General features: G+C 35.6%; 1 protein-coding gene across 4 annotated transcripts in view; it reads right to left on the bottom strand.

Annotated features, from left to right (window-relative positions):
• The window catches only part of VAPB (VAMP associated protein B and C), a 182,922-nt gene that overhangs the window by 6,803 nt on the left and 159,658 nt on the right, over positions 1–16,461 (bottom strand). For all 4 annotated transcript variants that reach the window (XM_074210352.1, XM_074210348.1, XM_074210349.1 and 1 more), the window contains 3 exons: positions 5,113–5,216; positions 2,379–2,459; positions 512–688 (listed from right to left, as the gene is read on the bottom strand). In XM_074210352.1, the coding sequence (XP_074066453.1) occupies positions 512–688; positions 2,379–2,459; positions 5,113–5,216 (362 nt within the window). The remainder of the gene's footprint in view (positions 1–511; positions 689–2,378; positions 2,460–5,112; positions 5,217–16,461) is intronic.

The raw sequence follows: 16,461 nt of genomic DNA, 5'->3' as shown, positions 1-16,461 counted from the left end.
ATTGTGCTGGGCAATACCATTTTCCCCTGCCAGAAGAGATGATGCTTCTCTCAGGAGAGCTCTCCTAGGATCATAAGCTTAGAGCTACAGAGGACCTTAGAGGTCATCTAATCCAACCCTCTCATTTGTACATATAGGGAAACTGAGGCCCAGGAAGATTAAGAGACTTGCCCAAAATCACACAGGTAACAAATGGCAGGACTTTGATATTTGCTTCAAATCCAGCATCCTTTTTCAAAACATGTGCTGTCTTTCTTAGAGGACTTTTATTTTTATGACCAAACCTGTCTCATCCCACATCTCCTCCCCTCAAATAGACCCATACATTCTATTAGGACAGGGAATGTGTCTGATTTAATCTTCAAAATTCTATCTCCCACCCCCAATTCCCTGCCTTGCTCATACAGGCATTCAGTAAACATTGGCTGAACTGAACAACTATTCCCTGTACTTCCCAAAATCGGAGGTCTCAGCTCACCCAAAAAGAGAATGTCAGAAAACCCTCTTTTACCTTAAATTGTTTGTTTTCCTCCTGTAACCTCTGAACTTCTACTTGCAGCCTTTTACATTCTTCCATTACTTTCTTAGCTTCAGTATCATCCAAAGAAGAACTTATAGATTTAGACATAACAGATGATTCTGTCTTTGTTGCCGTTGTGGACATAATTTTATTTATTTCTACATCATGCTGCTCAAAAGTAAATGAGAGAAAAACTGTCAGACTAAAAGACTTGGAAAAAATTCTCAGCAAAAGTTGCACATGGTAGAATTTCATCCATGTGGTATAAAGTATCAAATGGATCACTTAAATGTTGCATTTCAGCCAGTCAGTATCTTAATATTCATTTTAAAGTCAACTGGACTCAAGAAATTATAATTAAGACTAGAGAAGGAAAACATGCTGAGGCTAATACTTCACAGCATGGAGGAAAAGTACACCATACTATCAAATTCCTGCTACAGAAAAATTAGGATGCCATAAATGTTTATAAGCTGAGAAAGACCTGATGACAAGTGATTATGGGGGAAAAAATCTGGAAAAAGTCTCCATAATGAGTAGACAAGGGAAAGGGGTTGCAGAGAAGGTAATTTATTTTATTGAAGCACAGAATTTCAGAGCTGGAAGAGACCTTGGAGGTCATCTAGTTTCCTTTTATAGATGAAAGAAAACTACAGTTCACAGAGGGGGAAATGAACACTGAAGGTTAAACAGCTAGTTAGTTAGTAGCAGGGTCAAGGATTGGTATCCAGGTCCCCTAAACTCTCTGTCCAGTGGACTTACTGAAAGGATGAAAAACAAATAATTATTAGCAGTTTCAAGAAGTAGGTTGATGATCTTGCAAAGAGGAAGTACTAAGTTGGTTTAAGGAATAGATCACTGAAATAGCATGAATGAAGCTGGTATAGATGAAAGGCTTAACTCTCTGTTCCTGCATCAAAATTAAGGAACATCTGTTCCTTACCTCTAGATAGTAACTGGTAATAATTTCAAATCGGTTAACTTCTTTCTATCAACTACCCCCAGTGGTATTATACGATCAGAAGTCTAGAAGGGACGTCAGAGGTCATCAAGTATAACCTCTTCATTTTTATGGATGAGAAAACTCGCCTGGGGAAGTTGAGTGACTTGTCCAAGTTAAGGTAGTGTTAGAGGCAGAATTAAAACCCAGGTCCTTTGATGCCAGTGCAGTTTCCACTGTAGCATGATGCTTCCTACTCTGCACATTGAAAATACTATTTATGATGGGTGCATTTTAGGAAGGACTCTGAGAAGTTGGAGTATGGCAAGATTAGGGCAGCCAGGATGGCAGGGGTATCTGAAACTAGGTTTATATTTCTGATCAACTGGTTTTGATGTTTTCAAAAGGATGGGGTGACAATTTGAGAGAAACAAAATCAGCTATCGAAATTCATATACTCATCTCAAGTCTCAAAAGCTAGTATGTGGACAGAAAAATCTAGTTGAGAAAAAGGCATGAAAGGAGTGGTGGTAAGGGAAAGGTCACTGGCTTTTTCAGATGACCAGCTTCAGGTTGCTCTCATTCTATATCTTACCAGAACCTCACAGCCCACCACTCTGACAATTAAGGTAGTAAATTACTCCTTTCACTATTTTTAACCTCTCCACGATTAAACTTTAACATATAACTTAATATCCTGTCAATCCTAGTTTCTTGAGAGAAGAAAAAGTTTAGGGTTTCCAAAGCTACTTGTTTAAAATTTCACTTATTTGTTGACTTCAATTTAATTCCTTTAAACACTAATCTGAGGAAGGAAATAATGTGCCAAATGGGATCCTAATTTTATGGGAGCCATAGTATGTGGACAAGAGTCAGTCTGAAACATTGATCTATTATTAACTCCAGAAAACTACTTACCGGTTTATCATTCTCTGCTGGCAATTCAAACACACACCTAAGTTTTGAATCCATAAGATCTTCTGGTTTTGCCTCCTTCCACTAAAATAATGTAAATTTGATAATCAGGATATAATAAAGCTGCTGGGAAAATAATTAGGACTCTCTATATAAAAATTTCAGAAAAATTCACTTAAGGCAAAAGCCCCAATGAAGACTTTAAAAATAAATGCAATAAAGTCTGTAATTAAAAAAAATAATAAAATTAAATATATTAATTTATAGCAATATAAACATTCTAAATTCTAAAGTTTCCTTGTCTTAAAACTTTTCTAATTTAGTATAAAATGTTCCTTCACAAATCTTAAGGAGAAGATAGCAATGGAAAAGAGAAAGTTTTTTCAAATAACAGTTCTTGGTTAAACCTTTTATTGCCTATAGAGATAGGCAGCATCTACCTTTTTCTTTTTGCCCTGATAAAATTCTATGCTAAAGGAAGGAAGTTCTACCTTTGGTGAAGATATTTTTCTAAAACCTTTTTCTACAAAATCCTGATGTTTCATGGGATGTAAAAGAAGGGTTCTGTGGAAAAGGTTTTATGCTAGTAATTTTTTTTTAAGAGAAACTCTTTTTTAGAGAAACTCTTCCTTGAGTTTGAGAGAAGAGGTATGGAGTATACAAACCAGGGATATATAAAACAAAGGGGGATGAAAAGGCAAAATAGTCTTATCTAAGTGGGAGCAGGGCACCCTATCCAATGGTGACTGTGTCAGATAAGGTTGCTGACATATGTGAGTAAATAATTAAGGCATGAAGGTGGGATACAGGTAGCAAGTGTAACTGTGGCTGAATTTGGAAGAAAGGCCATAAAGAGAAACAGCTTGGAAGAGTAAAAGCACAACCCCCAGCTGATGACTGGGAAAAAATATTTATTAACTTCTACCCCTAATCATTATTGATCATTTTACAAGTCAATGGTACTTACAGACTATGAATCATCCCAGTGTCAAGATATAGTGGATCTATTCTATCTTGCAGCAAAAATATTTATTATGTGTAGCAATCTTTGCATGAAATTAGACCTAATTTATTTTAATTTGCAAAAACCTAGAAGGCATTTCGTGCTAAAAGAATAGCATCTATGGGTTCCACCAATACATTTCAAGCCCAAATATAACCCTCTACCAAATAAACCAGGGAAACTCTAGGCTGAGAGAGCAAAAAGTTACTTTATGTCATGCCCTTTTCCACTATGCCAATTAAACCTGTTATTATTTTGGTGAAAATAATTCACTGAACATTTTAAATTTCAGGTTGCTTTTCCTTTATAACTTAGGAAATGTCTAGGCTGAACTCTCTCCCTGTTGCTAATTGCTAATAAAAACTCACTTTAGTATCAATTCTAGATAAAACAAATTTATTACATCAGGAAAAAATGCATTTCAAAGAAAAAAGAAGCAAGCATAAACTAGAAAATCACCTCAAAAATGTATCAGGTAAAAGTTAAGTATTTGAGGGGTTTCCTGTTAATAACTCTATGAAAGGGAAGATGGCCTATCAACCTCAACCAATTATCCCTCAAATTTGAGAGTGGGAGGTCAAGTAATGTGAAACTAGCTCTTGCTCTTATCTCCACCTGAAAAAAAAAAACATCCAAAGTTTCTAGTTCAATGCACCCAAGTTAAATCAAAATTCTGCCAACCAGTTATGTTTTGATGAAGATCTGAATGAAAATGCTATTTGGATACATATAGAATAGATTACATGTGGGAGTGGCCTTTAGAATAAGGCTTTGATAGATCTATCTATAAATAGATGTATTTATGAAAGATAATTTAAGTGAATGACAAGTAGATAACTGAATTAGCCTGTCTCCATTCCCTGGATGAACCTACTGTTCTATTTTTAGTTGGCTGGCTGTGAAGTGTTGAAAGCTTTGTGGGACATATAATTTGTTGCATCTGTTTATCCTAAGGTGACCAGATGTCCCCTTCTAAAGGGATTGCCCTCTTTGATTACATTTTGTTCCTCTGAATGAGGATCTCCCATTTATAATCTTTAACTCCTTACCCTTCCTTTTCTCACAAAATGTGTGGACAGAAGAACACCTGCCTATGTATTTTCTCATCTTTTAGGGTACTAAGTCCATCTTTTATAATAAGTAATAAGCTCAGACCCCATGGATGCTTTCTTGCCTTTCCCCCCACATAACATAGTATAATAAAAAAGATGATGGAACATCTGCAAAACTGCAAAATCTATTTACATACAACTTGCTATTCTTTTAAACATATGTAATAGAGTTATCAGGGAAGTTTCTTTTTAAGAGGAGTCCGTCTAGGACTAAAAATCTATCATCCCATTTTCCCTTGTCTACTGATAGCATTTAGGAAGTTATTTGCTACTATATCCTTGTTCAAAAGAAGACAGTTAAATATGTGGTTATTATGCTGAAAACAGAATTGAAAAATCTGAGATAAAGGTCTGGGTCCCTAGATTCATGCTGAAGAAAACAAATGAAGAGCCCATTCAAACTGTCAGCGTCTATGGGGCTCCCCACACTCTTTTGGGGGGAAAGATACAAAAATTATAGATTTTAAGAAACAACAAAAACAATCTAAAAACTTTAAAAATATCATTCATATCTAAATGACTTGATTTATTCTCTTTTTAAAAAGCATACAGTTGCAAATTTGTACCCCAGTTGTTTTTCTTTTTTAATTCCTGGAAAAAAAAAGGTGTATTTAGTACTTACTACTGCTTCCATATCTGAAGTGTCAGTCGGAGCAAACATAGATTGAACCATAAACTTGTGTTTACTTTTCTCATTAGGATCATAATCGAAAGGCTGTAGCATCACTGAGAAAGAAAATATTGATTGAGACTTTTATTATTTTTGGTCATTTGATAATAACAACAATAGTAAAAAGGAATTACACATTTTGGGGAGAAGGGGAATAAGGGGAGATTAGAAGGAAATGAAATCACAGATTCTTTAAAGTATCTACATTTGTACATAAGTTTATCACATTTGAGAGGCTTTTGAATTGTGATGGCTATCTGAAAAGGGCTAGTTCAAGCCTTGTCTTTGATACATACTGACTAGGTGACCTTGAGCAAGTTTTTTTTTTAACCTTTCAATGATTTAGGAAATTCTCTAAGACTATAGAAAGAGGCAAGCACTGAGAGTTTCTAATCAATGAAATCAGGTCTAATTTCTAACACTTCCTAATAGATCTAATTTCTATCTCTAATATTTAATAATGCTTTTATATACATCTAATTTGGGTATCCCTGTGTGGACAGGAGAGCAAATATGATTAATTTCTTCTTTATAGATAATGGGATAGGAAAAGGTGTTAAGGAAATAGTATCACCTAATACTCCTATAACATGTGAAATTTTCCAAAGAGTTTTCTTCCTTACAATGTTTCTATGAAGTAGATAGATATTATTATGCCTTTTTAACATGGGGCAGAGGTAGGGGTGGCAGAAATGAAATATAGTAAGATAGATACCATGATCTGCTCAGGGTTAAAAGTTAAATATCAGAACTCAAATGCAAGTCTTCAAAATTGATACTCTAGTCACTACAGCATGTTGCCTTTTAGTAGAAAGGGTTTTTTTTGCAAGGCAAATGGGGTTAAGTGGCTTGCCCAAGGGCACACAGCTAGGTAATTATTAAGTGTCTGAGACTGGATTTGAACCCAGGTACTCCTGACTCCAGGGCCGGTGCTTTATCCACTGTGCCACCTAGCTGCCCCTGCATGTTGCCTTTTAGAAAGATGGAGGACTCCAGCAAAGTGGAGAGCCAGATAGTTCTAGAATCTAAGCTGTCAAATTTCTTCCTAATACAAATTACCCCAAAATAGGTGTTAGAATCAAAAATATAAAATACCTTTTCATTAGAGAAAATTCAAATACTTGAATATTCTACTTCTGCCTTTGAATTTAAGAAGCCAGTAATGACTACACATAGTGTAGTGGATAGGGTGTTGTAGCTGGAGTTAGAAAGACCTAGGTTCAAATCTCACATTTGGGTGACCACGGGAAAGACACAAGTTCTAAGTCTTTGCTTTCCCATATGTAAAATGAGGTGGGGAGGGGGGCTGGACAAGATGGCCTTTGATAACCTCTTTCAGTTCTAAATTTGATAATAGATTAAAATGTAAGAACTTTTTCCTTTCTCCCAAGAGAATGCTAGACAATTTTCACTTAAGTGTACTTGTTAGTGGGGCAGTTGTGTAGTACAGTGGATAGAGTGGAATCAGAAAGACACTTTCCTGAATTCAAATCTGGCCTCAGACACTTCCGAGCTGTATGTCCTGGGCAAGTCACTTAACCCTGGTTTGCCTCAGTTTCCTTATTAGAGAAGAAAAGGGCAAACCATACCAGTATCTTTACTAAGAAAACCTCAAATGGGGTCAAGAACAACAGAAATGACTGAACAACAGCAACAAGTTCTAATAAAAGCGAAGAAGAAAAAAAAAATACTCCCCCCCCCTTTGACCCAGGGAATATATTTCTCTTTCTAAGAGGAAAGAAATTTCTCTTCTCCATGAAAAGTAACTGGGTTAATTTAATCATATTCTTTAGGAATTCATTCATAATAATAATAAATTATATCTTTAATATAGATCACAAGGTAATAAAAAAAAAATAGAAAACATGGTATTGAAATTTTTCTTTCCGTAAGAAAACCTTTTCTTGTAAGGCAGTCCAAGCCAATATTTGATAACCAGGGTTGATTACACCAATGTGGGTATACTGTGGGTAAAATGATATCCCCTGAAATATAACTACACAAAGGAAAAGTCTACCATAGCACAGTTGTAGCTAGCCCAATCAACACCACTCTTACAATGAAGTTAGCACTGTATTTAACATATATATATATATTGTAAAGACATTTTGCTCTCTGAGATTCTAAAATTACATTTAATGGCTTTTCACCTTATTTTCTTCATGGGAAACCCACAATAAAAATGCCAGAAAGAACCTAAAGCTGAGCCCATTTAGTTCAACTTTCTTACATTAAATATGAGAGAAGTAAGATTTAAAGAAGGAAAGTAGGGTTTTGCAGCTTCTTGAATACTGGGTTTGTGAATAAGCACTCAAATTAGTGTAGAGAACCTAACTAAAAGAATATTTGTTTGATATTTCATATAAACCCTATTCCTATATGCATGATGGAGACTCAGGCCTTAGTAGGTCACCTGCATCCTTGCTGTAGAAGCAAAGAGTTCTTTTTCATAATGAGGGCAAGAGAATGTAGGGTAAAAAAAAAAAACACTAGGAGTCAAATGGCCTAGGTTCAAATTCCAGTTCTTCTATTGACTAGCCATGTGCAAGCAATCTTAGGTTAAGTTACTTAACCTCTTCAGTACTCAGCTGCTCCATTTGTAAAGAGAGACATCTCAAAGACATCTCTAAGATCCCTTACAGCTCTAGAATCTATTAAATGTAAACTATCAGGGCAGCTAGGTGGCTCAGTGGATAGAGCACTGGCCCTGGAGTCAGGAGTACCTGGGTTCAAATCCGGCCTCAGACACTTAATAATTGCCTAGCTGTGTGACCATGGGCAAGCCACTTAACTCCATTGCCTTAAATAAATTAAAAAAAAAAAAGTTAAAAAAAGTAAATTATCTCCTACTTCTATGCCTTTGCTCACTGTACTCCATAAGATATCCTCTACCTTCCTCTCCATAACCTCTTTCACTTGTGTTATTCTTAAATCCTGCTCAAAATGCCCCAACTATCTATATGAAGTCTTCTTAAATCTACTTTAAGCAGTAAAGATCTTTCCTCTCATGCATCACCTTTTTCTTGAACCTAAAGCACTTAAGATCAACAGCAATATCAATAACAGCTCACATTTATGCAGCACTTACTCTGTGCGGGGCAGTGTGCTAAGCACTTTACATTATTATTATTTCATTCAATACAAAGCATGACCCATCTGTCAGTGTATCTGCTCCCAACTTGATTAGAAACCTCTCTAAGGGCAGGTCCACCCCTGCCTACTTAAATGCTTAAACATTTGTTGAATGTTTGTGGACTACAAATCCTTTGACTTTAAAAATGTTCTTGTCTATTTCTCACAATATTCATTCAATTGCTCTGTGCTATAAATGACCTTGTGAGAAGAGAATATCAAGGTGGTCTGGATACTCTTTCTTTTTGGTAGGGGATTGAGAAGCAGGGGAAGGGGAGAAATCATTATGTTAGAAAACAAACCTTTTATAAGATAAGTACTTTGAATGCTTCAATACCATTAAACGAACAAAATGTCAGAATAAATACTTTCATTCTGCCTTTAAGCAGTTGGTCAAAGAAGAAGGTCACTTAGGAATGAGAGGCCTACAACTCCATACTTTATGTTTAGTTCTTGCAATTTTCAAAGCATGTTTTGCTCCTATTCTTTTTTTTTTTTTTTTTTTTTTTTAGGTTTTAGCAAGGCAAATGGGGTTAAGTGGCTTGCCCAAGGCCACACAGCTAGGTAATTATTAAGTATCTGAGACTGGATTTGAACCCAGGTACTCCTGACTCCAGGGCCAGTGCTTTATCCACTATGCCACCTAGCCGCCCCTGCTCCTATTCTTTTTACTGATTACATTCCTGAATAGAAAGAATCTACAAGTTCGAACATCTTTTCAGTGAGGTACTGCTAGAAGCCATAGCACTCTCACCTAACAACCAATAATCCCCAAAGCTTAGCCCCGAAGTTCCTGTTCCCAGTGATAGATAGACTATAGAGTTGAACTCATTGACCTCCAAATAAAATTCTTTCCTTGTCATCCTCTAGTTCCTAATGGATAGGTCTGATTCAGGCAGTAACTATAAACATCCAGTAGCTTCCTATAAATTTTTTTTAAATTTATTTTTATTAAAGACATTATTTGAGTTTTACAATTTCCCCCCCCCCAATCTTGCTTCCACCCCCCCTACAGAAAGCACTCTGTCAGTCTTTACTTTGTTTCCATGTTGTACCTTGATTCAAACTGGGTGTGATGAGAGAGAAATCATATCCTTAAAAGAAGAGAAGAGAAGAAGTCTAAGAGGTGACAAGATCAGACAATAAGATATCTGTTTTTTTCTAAATTAAAGGGAACAGTCCTTGCACTTTGTTCAAACTCCACAGCTCCTTATCTGGATACAGATGGTACTCTCCTTTGCAGACAGCCCAAAATTGTTCCCAATTGTTGCACTGATGGAATGAGCAAGTCCTTCAAGGTTGAACATCACTCCCATGTTGCTGTTAGGTTGTACAGTGTTTATCTGGTTCTGCTCATCTAACTAAGCATCAGTTCATGCAAATCCCTCCAGGCTTCCCTGAAATCCCGTCCCTCCTGGTTTCTAATAGAACAATAGTGTTCCATGATATACATATACCACAGTTTGCTAAGCCATTCCCCAATTGAAGGACATTTACTTGATTTCCAATTCTTTGCCACCACAAACAGGGCTGCTATAAATATTTTTGTACAAGTAATGTTTTTACCCTTTTTCATCATCTCTTCAGGGTATAGACCCAGTAGTGGTATTGCTGGGTCAAAGAGTATGCACATTTTTGTTGCCCTTTGGGCATAGTTCCAAATAGCTCTCCAGAAGGGTTGGATGAGTTCACAGCTCCACCAACAGTGTAATAGTGTCCCAGATTTCCCACAACCCTTCCAACAATGATCATTATCGTTCCTGGTCATATTGGCCAATCTGAGAGGTGTGAGGTGGTACCTCAGAGAAGCTTTTAATTTGCATTTCTCTAATAATGATTTAGAGCATTTTTCATATGGCTATGGATTACTTTGATCTCCTCATCTGTAAATTGCCTTTGCATATCCTTTGACCATTTGTCAATTGGGGAATGGCTTTTTGTTTTAAAAATATGACTCAGTTCTCTGTATATTTTAGAAATGAGTCCTTTGTCAGAATCATTAGTTGTAAAGATTGTTTCCCCCATTTACTACATTTCTCTTGATCTTGGCTACATTGGTTTCATCTGTGCAAAAGCTTTTTAATTTAATGTAATCAAAATCATCTAATTGGTTTTTGGTGATGTTCTCCCCACTCTTCCTTAGTCATAAACTGCTCCACTTTCCATAGATCTGACAGGTAGACTAGTCCTTGATCTTCTAATTTGCTTATAGTATTGTTTTTTTATGTCTGTGTCCTGTAACTATTTGGATCTTATCTTGGTAAAGGGTGTGAGGTGTTGGTCTAATCTAAGTTTCTTCCATACTAACTTCGAATTATCCCAGCAATTTTTATCAAAGAAGGAGGTTTTTATCCCAATGGCTGGACTCTTTGGGTTTATCAAACAGCAGATTACTATAATCATCTCCTGCTGCTTCCTACTAAATATAATATAATATTTTACTTCCCTAATCTGGTCCCAATCCAATTTAATTCAATAAACCTTTATTAATATATACAAGGTACTATGATCTAAGTCCCCTTTCTAGCTTTATTTCACTTTAGTTTCCTTCATGTTCTTTCCACTCTGTTCATAATGGACTACCAGCTATTCTCCAATTGAACTGCTGTCTCAAGAAGCCTCTGAATTTGGCAGACATTGAAAAACATGCACAATTCCATATATATAAAACAAACTGAAAAAAGTTTTATCTGTGAAGTCACATGTCTCTATTACATATAGCTTACTACTACAACTACCACTACTTACTACTACAACCATTTACTACTTACTACTACTGCTACCTACTACCACACTGAGAGACTGGTGGCCTGAGTTATACAATTTATGTTGATTATAGTGAGGAGTTTGCTATGCAAGGCATCCTCCTCTCTTGCCTTTATTGGACTTGTTCTCCTCCATGGCCTGATTAATAGGACACATTTCTTCTCAGAATAATACCATTTTAGCAGTTTCACAGCTGCCTTTCTTGTTTTTATCTTCCTCTGAAACACCCTCATTTCTCTTCTGTACATTAAAATTCTGAATTTTCCAGGCAGTTGTATCCAGGTGATGTGGTTCTCTGTGGCTTGAGGATGGAGAATTGGGGAAAGTTGAGAAGAAAAGGTGGTAAGGATTACCATTCTGTTTTTAAAATTTGCAGACTTTACTATTCTGGTATTAAAAATAATTGTGGACTGATTAAAAACAGCAACAACAACTGAATACCACTAGACTAGATAGTCTCCAAGGTTCAATTCAAACTCTCTATGATCAAATGTTATACTTTGCATAGCTAGATTTAGCAATTTAAGGGGGAAACTTTTCTATAGCCCCAGGGATTTCAAGTGAGTAGGAATGTGAGCACTGCACCCTAAGTGAACAGTTGCTGGTGGTAACAGATCACCTTATCAAGTCTCACATATCAGATTTCCCTCCCAGAATTAGAATATTCATGAAATATAAATGTAGATATATAATACAATTACAAGGATGTCAATGTAAAAAAAAAATTAAAGTATGAATAGAAATTGTGGCAAGCCTGTGAACTTCCAGGATTTTTTTTTCTACCAAAGATGCAAAAGTTACTGAAGGAAAGAGAGAGAGGAGAGGGAGGGAGGGAGGGAGAGAGAGAGACAGACAGACAGACACAAAGAGACAGAGACACACACTAAGTAAGTTTAGGGGTAATTTGGAAAGATTAAAGGTTCTTTCTTGGGACTCCTAATTGAAAGAGTGATAGCTACTTTAAGAGGTCAAATATTCATAGAAACTTTCTGAAACTTCAGAACTTTTCCATATACTTTGCCTTTTGCTTGGCAATGGGACTTAAGCTCAAATTTACACTTTTTTTGACTCTTTCTTTATGTCATATAAACTGATTATAATCTATAAGCATGAATTGTGTAAGAAAGAACATTAAAGTTTAAATAATACAATTCTTTGTTCTTTCAAAGGCATTTATGTAAATTACGACAAATTAAATGTGACTGTTTAAAAAAGCAAGGACGTGTCCACTATTTGAACTGAACTCTTAAGAAGTTGAAACCTATCTTAAATGATCAAAAAATATTTAATGACATAGTACTGAGACATGTTTTGAGACGGCTTATTGTTCAGTCATTTCAGTCTTGTTTAATTTTCTGTGACCCCATTTGAGATTTTCCTTGCAAAGACATTGGATTGATTTGCCATTTCCTTCTCCAGATCAAGAAACTGAAGCTTGCAGGATAAAATGACTTATCTAGGGTCATATAGTAAGTGTCTGAGGTCAAATCTGACCTCACATCTTCCTAACTTCAGGTCTGATCCTCTATCCACTGTGCCACTTAGCATGCTACAGGAAAAAGAACTGGATGTAGTATGAGGAGAGGCAGGGGTTCAAGTTCCAATTTCAATATACTAGCTGTGTGACCAAGGGGAAAAACCTAACTTTCTCTGTAAAATGGGAATATAAAATTTGTTATGAAGATGAAATCAGAAAGTGTATGAAGAACTTTGTAAATTTTGCATGAACATCAGCTATTATTAATTTCAATAGTGTGATGATTCTGGGATACCCATCCAACTGAATGCCTTTGCTACACTTACATACAAACACACATACATTTAGTTTAAATTAAATTAAATGTTTAATTAAATAAAAATTACCAAGTAAGGGTTTGTTATAGAATGCCTTTCAGTTCAGTAGCTGTAGACTTCTTCAAAGGATGAAAAGTAATGAAGGCTACATACTTTTAAAAAAACAGAATAAATCTATAAGAAATTATGATTTGATTAAAATTCCCAAAGGAAACTAAAGAAATGACAATGACAACTTATCCAAAGATCAAAAAGCATAAACTAGGTGATGCACTACACTTCTAAATATCTCTCATATTTTTACTTTTCTTTCCATTCTCATCCCCATTATCTTCTTTCAGGGCCTTATCTCTTTATATCTGGATTGGTTCCATTGCTTTTGCCTGGTTCCTCCCACACAAATGGCAAACTTCAGGAAGACTACTCTTCCTAAAACATCACTTCCTTACAGATTCAAGAACCTGCAATAGTTCCATATTACATGAAATCTAAACAATGCCTGGGCTTTTTTAAGGATGCCAATAATTTGGACCCACTCTCTTTTTCCAACTTCATTTTGGTTCTCCTGCGATTTTTTAGTTCTCATCTATTCTTGTTCAGTCAGTCTCCTTTTTTTTCACTTATACTGTGGTGATTCCTGCCTCTGAGCTATCTATCCCTCATAACTCATTTCACAATTAGTATGCTAACTTATTTTCAAATTGTCTTTTGCTTCTTATAACTGTCCTTTCCTCTCTACTCAAGACCACTTCCACCCTTTATGGCCATTCTTGGACCACAGCAATGGTTTCCTAATAGTCTCATTGCCTCAATTTTCTCATCATTTCAATCGACTTAGTGCCACAATGATTTTCCTAAAGTACAGGTCTGATCATGTTATTCAAATTTTTACTCAAATTGTAAAGGCTCCCTCTTGCCTCTACCATCAAATATAAATTCCTTGTTTGGCATTTAAAGGCCTCCATAACCTGAATGCAACCTACTTTTTCAGTCTTTCTACATTTATATACACATCATTCTGTCCTTTAGGGTTCAGTCTAATCAGCCACCTTACAAGAAACTTCATCTTCAATCTCTTTGCCTTTATTTACATCTAATTTTAATTCAAGAGCTACCTTTTCCTTATATGCTTAACACTTAGCACAATATTTGGCTCAACTATTAAGTACTTAGCCCTGGGCTTAATAATTATTTCTTGACTTGATCTGGCTGGATCTTCTATCTGAAGTCTTTCCCAATTCCCCCAATTGTTTGTCTCACCCCACCCCCCAAGAATTCAAGGAAGGGACTGTTTATGTTTGCTTTAAATCCTTAGCATCCAGCACGTGTTTGGCACACAGTAGATACTTAATAAACAATTACTAATTAATAATAACTAGCAAATTTACAATTACTGATTAATAATAACTAGCAAATTTATGTAGCACTTTAAGGTTTGCAAAGCATTGTACACATTGTCTCATTCATCCTTATAACAACCTGTGATGGAGGTGCTGCTATTTATTCTTTCCATTTTACCAAAGAGGCTAGGAGAGGTTATAATTCCTACAAGTCTAGAGTTCACACATACTCAAACATACATACATACATACATACTACACATATTGTTCTGTTTCCTTCTTTTTCTATGTATATTAATCTTTATCTCTTCAACTAAATTATTAGGTATTTATGGATGATATAATACTTTTTTGATACTTTATAGTAATTTTATAGCAAGCAGTACAGCATTGAGCATATAATAAAAAAATCAGAAAACACCAGTTCTTTCAACATTTAATCAACTCTTGAATCCTTGTCCTCTATTGTCTTCTACAATTAACACAATGGAGTCTTTCCAACCAAAGGGTAAATCTGTGTGATCCCATATGAATGCCCCAGACAGTTGCTTTTTAATATTAAAGAATTTATTATTTTTCTTTTTCATCAATATGAAACTGTCAACTTATCACACAATGCCTACTTCATTTTCATATCTGCTAGTGGGTGGGAAATCATATAATCATAATTATTCAAACTATGTGCAAATTAAGAGTAAATAAAGGGCTGATTCTTTTATGAATCAAGGGCAAGGACTTCAGGTATTCTATTTTGTGTAACCTTTTTGCTTCTTGACTGTTTATTTCAGAGCTTAAGATAATACTGTTGGAAAATAAAATAGATACTTCTCAAGGACTGTAACTTTAAAAAAAAAGTACAATTAAGTTGAATTTTTCCTGGTCAAAGTCATATCAAATAAACCTTTTAAGCACCAGTATGGGTTACTCTTCTCTGACAGTGATAGTTAATTTATGAATACCTATTACCTACTCTCTTTCTTATCAGACACTTCAAAGCAAAACTCTATCTATGGAAAGATAAAGAAAAATGAAGGTGGCCATGAAAAAAGATAAAAAAGCTTCCCAAATTCAGCTTTCACTATCAGCATGTTTTTTTCCCCTGATAAATGAATTCCTAGTTGTCTAAAAGCTTTGTTCACTTCACTCTCTGGTACTTCCCATAAAAGGCCAGTGTTCAGGGTTGGCTACTCTAGATTGACCAAGTGACCTAAAGAAGCAGAGTCAGCAAAATCTCAAGAGGATGAATTATAAACTGCAAATAACACTTTAATTACACTGACTGGCCAAAGTCATCATTCTGAGAGAAAGAACCACTGCCCTCTTCCTCAGGCTATGCCTTGGAGAATTTTACATTAATTAATTATGTAATTTTAAAAAGGCCAAGAAAGACAGTCCTATGATCATCTTCAATTCTTTTGAATGTAAATTTGAAATACATTTCCAACAGCAGGCTTAAAAAGAAAAACAACTCTCTACCAATTTTTAACTTGTTGGTATCACGGAATAAAATATAAGCTCCCTTTCTCATCCTCTCTTCCTTCCCTCTCATATTCTGAATTTCCTTCTTTGGGAAATACACGTACAGCTAATATATAAAACTGAACTGCAGATAACAGGAACACTGGGTACCTTTGAAGGAAATCAAAATTCAGTGAAGTTTACAAAATGTTAAAAACTTGGCATATTACAAGAAAGGTAAGAGTTCTTGATAGACCTACAATTTTACCACTTTACCTATTGTTTCTGTTGGCTGACGGTTTCTAATATGAATGGGCTGGGGGTGAGGGTGGGGAGTAGGGGATGGGGACAAATGCCTTATTAGTAGTGGCTTTGTCTAATAGTCTATCACAATTTTAAAAAAAACGTGATCATCACAAAAACATTTTCCCCATTTTATGTTTTGAAAAGCAGTGGCTGGGAATAAGCACTGGACCTGTGATTTCACTGATACAAGTGACTTGTAGGTGAAGAAGCTTCTTCTTCTGAAATTTTAAAGTCTTAAGAGAGTTCTCTGAGAGCAGTGAAAGGAGAAGGGACTTGTCACATAATCATATGTGTTAGAAATGGAACTTGATCCCATCTGCCTGGCTGGTTCTTGATCCAGTACAGCATACTGCCTTTCAAAAGAGACAGGTTTTTGAGTTGTTTGTTTTTTGAGGGAAAGCATATATTTTCTTTCTTTTCTTTTTTTTTTCAGTTTTTTCAAGGCAAATGGGGTTAAGTGGCTTGCCCAAAGCCACACAGCTAGGTAATTATTAAGTGTGTGAGG

This window comes from Macrotis lagotis, chromosome 1 (genome assembly GCF_037893015.1).
Source record: "Macrotis lagotis isolate mMagLag1 chromosome 1, bilby.v1.9.chrom.fasta, whole genome shotgun sequence".
NCBI classification, from domain to species: Eukaryota; Metazoa; Chordata; class Mammalia; order Peramelemorphia; family Peramelidae; genus Macrotis; species Macrotis lagotis.
This window is presented reverse-complemented; position numbering and strand designations above follow the sequence as displayed.